We start from the raw sequence: 5,099 nt of genomic DNA, 5'->3' as shown, positions 1-5,099 counted from the left end.
CCTGCAGATCGCCATGAGGGCGGCCAGCGGCGCCCTGGAGATGGATAGCGCCGGGCGGCCGCGGGTGAGCGCGGGGCGGCGGTGGGGCGGGACCCCCGGGACTCCCCCCCGGGGAACACCGAGGTCTCGGCGAGGACATCGGGTCCCTCCCCCCAACCTTGAGCAGGCTGCGGGGGCTGGGGACCTGCCCGCAGCCCTGACACCCCCGGGATGCTGCCGCCCCCCCTCCTCCAGCATCCCCCGGCAGGGCCCGGAGGGTGGCGGGGGTCTCCACCGGTGCTGCCGTGCCCCCCGGACACCCGATGGGGCTGGGGCTGCCCGTGGGTGTCTGATCTCCCCCTCTCTGGCAGGAGGCCTACGTGGAGTACCTGAAGAGCATCACCCTCATCGCCCAGGCCCTGCAGGAGGAGGCGGCAGCAGGGACAGGTGGGTCAGGACCCCCGGCCACCCCCCTCACCCCCCCATCTCCATGCCGGTGGGTCACCGGGGTGGGTGCCCTGTGGGGTGAGCCTGACACCCTGCCCCTCCCCGCAGACGGCAGCGAGGGGGTCACCCCCGACACTCCCAAGATGCTGAAGCTGGCGGAGCAGTGCCTGGAGAGAGTCAAGTCCATCGCCGCGGCGCTGGGTGAGCGAGGGGCTGTGGGGACCCGCCTCGGGGTCCCGAGGACAAAAGCAGTGGCAGAACAGGGCGGGGGGGGCACAGCTGACCTGTCCTTGTCCTTCCCTCCCCAGGGAAAACCCAGCCAAAACCGGCCACGCAGGAGCGGAGTGGGGGCCCCGCTCCCCTCCCCAGGCACCGCCGGGTCTTCTCGGATGAAGGGGGGAAGCTCTCGCCCTTCCTGCCGCCGGAGATCTTCCAGAAGCTGCAGATCGCCGAGGCTCAGAGCGCACGGAAGTATGTGGGCTCGGACGTGGGGTGGGGGCACTGACATCTGCCCCGCTCTGCCGGGGTCCTCCAGGGGGTTCCCAGCAAGGGAAGGGGTCCCTGGTGGCGTCACCGTGCCCTGTGGTGGGTACTGAGGGCTGGTTCCCAGCAGGGAGCTGACGCCGCTGGAGGAGGCATCTCTGCAGAACCAGAAGCTGAAGGCTGCCTACGAGGCACGGGTGGCACGGCTGAACCCCAACCAGGCCCTGCAGAAGACCTCCTTGGCAAGTGGGGAGCCCGGCTGGGTGGGAGGGGAAGGTGTCCCTGCGGTGCCTTGGTGGGACCCCCTGCTCCACGCCTGGCACACTGGTGGCCGGGGGCTTTGGGTGGGCATCCCCAATAAACTGCCTGCTTTACAGACGCTGTCCCTGCAGCGACAGATGATGGAGAACCTGGTGATCGCCAAAGCCCGGGAGGAGACTGTATCCTTCACAGTGGGGGAGAGCTCTGAGGGCCAGCCCCACGGCCGTGCCAGGCTCCGGCAGAGCCCTGTGGCTCCCAGCCCCACACGCTGCTGCAGGTGCCTGTGCCCTGTCCCTGGGCTGCACTGATCCCACCGGGTTCTGGGGTCCTGCTCCTGTCCTGCTGGTTGGGGGGATGGAGGTGGGAGAAGGGCTGATCCCGGGCTGCCGGGGCTGTGCCGGGGCGGTGGGCGAGCAGGGCTGGCTGGGTGCCACGGTGGTGACAGGGGCTCTTGGAGCCTTAACTCTGCCGTGGCCCAGCTGCAGCGGAAAATGGAGGAGCGGCGGCTGCGGCTGCAGGAGGCTGCCAACAGGTGAGGGGGGATGTCACAGCAGGGGACTATGGGGCCACCATGGAAGGTGGCTTCATGCCAGACCGTTGCATCCCCAGGAGGTTCTCCAGCAGCGTGGCCCTCACCCCTGAGGAGCAGGAGCAGAGAGCCCTCTACGCCGCCATCCTTGAGTATGAGCAGGACCATGTGAGTACACCCCGGAGGCTGCTGCTGTGGGTGCCGTGGGGCAGAGGACCGTGCCGTGGGTGCAGGATGCTTGCTGTCCTTGGCTGATGTGGGGTGAGAGGCCTTGACACCCCTGGGTGCTGCTGGGGCAGGGTGCTGTGCTGTCCTCAGGCATCGCGGGGGCAGGGTGCCATGCTGTGGGTCAGGGTGCCGTGCCGTGGGGCAGGGTGCCGTGCCATCCCCACTGACCAGCCACGGCCACTCCCCAGGACTGGCCGCGGCAGTGGAAGGCCAGGCTGAAGCGGAGCCCGACGGACCTCTCCCTGGTGTCGGGGCTCTTCTCCTGCCTCCTCAGGTAGCGCTGGGGTGGGCAAGGGTCCTGCTCAGGGCATGGGGGCCGTGGCCGCTTGCCGGTGCCCCCTGCCCACCCCTTCCTCTGCTTCCAGCTTCCCCGATCACCCCATCGCCCAGCTCCTGCGGCAGCTGCAGTGTGCGGTGTACACCCGCCTCTACCCGGCCGTCAGCCAGGGCGCCTCCGACGCCCCCCCCGCCTCCCCCACTGGCCTCTCCTTCCTCTCGCTGGACGCGGGGGGCTCACTCCCCTCCGAGCCGGGGGGCCGCCGCCTCCGAGCCTCCCGCAGCCTCCACTGCATGTTCTCAGTGCCCGAGCACGGCCCGGCCGGGCTGCGGCACAGCCTGTCCAGCACGCCCCTCGCCGACGGTGGCCCCGGCACCCCAAACGTGGGGGTGGCAGCAGCAGCCCCCCAGACCCCCCGGGAGAGCTCCTTCGAGGACCTGGAGCGGTTCCTGGCATCTCCTGAGGGCTGGGCTCCCGGGGAGCCCCCGGCCGGCCCTGGGCAGGAGGCGACGCTGCCGGAGCAGCTGAAGGGCATCGTGCGGGACATCCACAACGCCATCGGTGAGGGATGGCCGCCGGGGTCGGGGTGGGGGGGAAGGGGCCCCCTACACCCCGTTATTTTAGCCGGGGTGGTCTCGGGGTGCAGGGTGGGGAGGATGGGGGATGTCTCACAGGCGCCCCTGAGCGTGCTGTGTAACTTGTCCCTTCCCAGACAGGCTGCTGTCCCTCACGCTGCTGGCCTTCGAGGGGCTGAACACCGCCGCCGGCAAGGACCAGTGCCTGGCCTGCCTGGAGGAGGCCTTCTTCCCCCCGCTCTGGGCACCGCTGCTGGCCCTCTACAGGTACCGCAGCCCCGGGGACGGGCTCCCCGCCACCCCCGCCCCGACTCCCCCCCTGCCTGGCACCCCCTCTCCTCTCTGCCTGCACAGGAGCGTGCATCGGCCCCGCGAGGCGGCCCTGGCCCGCAGCATGGAGCGGCACCGCCACGCCGGCCCCGCCGACATGGGGCTGTCCTCCCGCCTCTTCCCCCCGGCCCCCGGCTGCCCCGCGTACGGCTCCGCCATCGAGGACCTGCGCCTCATCCCGCTGGAGACCTGTCCCCGCAGGAAGCTGGAGTGCATCGGTGCGTGGCCTGGGGGTGAGGGGGGGACATCCAGGATGGCAGGGGGGTCCGGGGGGGATGGCGGGGTGACCCTCAGCGCCTGCTCTGTGCCGCAGTGCGAGCCCTGCGTGCCATCTGCGAGTGTGCCGAGGAGTACTGCGGCGCCCGGGACAGACGGACCCCCGCCTCCGCCGCCATGTGAGTATGGGGGGGGTCAGCCAGCCCCCCCACCCCCACCCCAACATCCAGGGCCGTGATGGGGAGCAGGGTGCTCGCCCCTCCTGCTCTCAGGGTGCAGGAGTGGGGCCGGCGGTTCCTGGTGCCGGTGTGGCTGACGGTTCCCTTTGGTGGCAGCGGGGCAGATGACCTGCTGCCCATCCTGTCCTACGTGGTGCTGCAGACGGGGCTGCCCCAGCTGCTGTCCGAGTGCGCCGCCATGGAGGAGTTCATCCACGAGGGGTAGGAGCCCAGGGGGGTGTGATGGGACACGCGGGGCAGGGGTACTGTTCCCCGTCTTGGGACAGGGCTGCTGGGGCTGGAGGTGTGGGGAGGGGAGCTGGGTGGGAGCTGTGGCTCTTGTGGGTGCAGGGCTGCGATGGTGTCCCAGCTGTGACGGTGTGGTGGCTGTGGTGGTGTGGCCATGGAGTGTCCCAGCCATGATGGTGTGGTGGCCATGGTGGTGTCCTTGCTGTGACAGTGTGACGGTGGTGGTGATGGTGTCCTGGCTGTGGCTGTGTCCTGGATATAACAGTGATGGTGTAGTGGCCATAGTAGTGCTGTGTCCAGTGTGGTGACCATGGTGGTGTGGCCATGAAGTGTCCCAGCCACAACAGTGTGGTGGCCGTGGTGGTGTCCTTGCTGTGACAGTGCAGTGGTGGTGGTGATGGTGTCCTGGCTGTGGCCATGCCCTGGATAGAGAGGTGATGTCCATAGTAGTGTTGTGTCCATGGCAGCGTCCCACTGTGGCAGTGTGGTAGCCATGGTGGTGTGGGTGGTGGCTATGGCGGTGTCTCGGCTGTGACGGTGTGGTGGCCGTGGTGGTGTGGTTGTGGCAGTGTCCCAGCCATGATGGTGTGGTGGCCGTGGTGGTGTCCTTGCTATGACAGTGCATGGTGGTGATGGTGTCCTGGCTGTGGCCATGCCCTGGATAGAGAGGTGATGTCCATAGTAGTGTTGTGTCCATGGCAGCGTCCCACTGTGGCAGTGTGGTAGCCATGGTGGTGTGGGTGGTGGCTATGGCGGTGTCTCGGCTGTGACGGTGTGGTGGCCGTGGTGGTGTGGTTGTGGCAGTGTCCCAGCCATGATGGTGTGGTGGCCGTGGTGGTGTCCTTGCTATGACAGTGCAGTGATGGTGTCCTGGCTGTGGCCATGTCCTGGCTATAGCAGTGATGTCCACAGTAGCGTTGCATCCATGGCAGCATCCCGCTGTGGCGGTGTGGTGGCCATGACGGTGTGGTGGCTGTGGTGGTGTCCTTGCTGTGACAGTGTGGTGGTGGTGATGGTGTCCTGGTTGTGGCCATGTAGTGTGTCCGTGGTGGCAGCATCCCGCTGTGGCAGGGTGGTGGCCATGGCGGTGTGGGTGGCTGTTGGCAGTGACAGTGTCCCAGCCATGATGGTGTGGTGGCCGTGGCAGTGTGGGTGGTGGCCGTGGCGGTCTCGGCTGTGACAGTGTGGCGGTGGCAGTGGCACTGTGCGTTGCAGGTACCTGATCGGGGAGGAGGGGTACTGCCTGACGTCCCTGCAGAGCGCCCTGTCCTACGTGGAGTCCCTGCAGTGAGGAGGCGGCACGGGGG

General features: G+C 68.6%; 1 protein-coding gene across 2 annotated transcripts; it reads left to right on the top strand.

Annotated features, from left to right (window-relative positions):
• Positions 1-6: 6 nt before the first annotated feature.
• Positions 7-5,099, top strand: VPS9D1 (VPS9 domain containing 1). Of its 2 annotated transcripts, none has more exons than XM_014942217.1 (15): positions 7-64; positions 351-426; positions 535-627; positions 735-897; positions 1,040-1,151; positions 1,287-1,349; positions 1,650-1,702; positions 1,780-1,867; positions 2,116-2,201; positions 2,293-2,765; positions 2,917-3,046; positions 3,134-3,327; positions 3,423-3,504; positions 3,661-3,765; positions 5,008-5,099. In XM_014942217.1, the coding sequence occupies exons 1-15, from the start codon at positions 14-16 to the stop codon at positions 5,081-5,083; spliced, it is 1,845 nt and encodes a 614-aa protein (XP_014797703.1). In that variant the 5' UTR covers positions 7-13; the 3' UTR covers positions 5,084-5,099. The 2 variants fall into 2 exon arrangements, with proteins under 2 accessions (XP_014797703.1, XP_014797702.1); XM_014942216.1 differs by having other exon boundaries at positions 1,037-1,151.

This window comes from Calidris pugnax, unplaced genomic scaffold (assembly GCF_001431845.1).
Source record: "Calidris pugnax isolate Ruff unplaced genomic scaffold, ASM143184v1 scaffold28, whole genome shotgun sequence".
Classification (NCBI taxonomy): Eukaryota; Metazoa; Chordata; class Aves; order Charadriiformes; family Scolopacidae; genus Calidris; species Calidris pugnax.
Note: the sequence above shows the minus strand (reverse complement) of the source record. Positions and strands in the feature narration are given on the sequence as shown.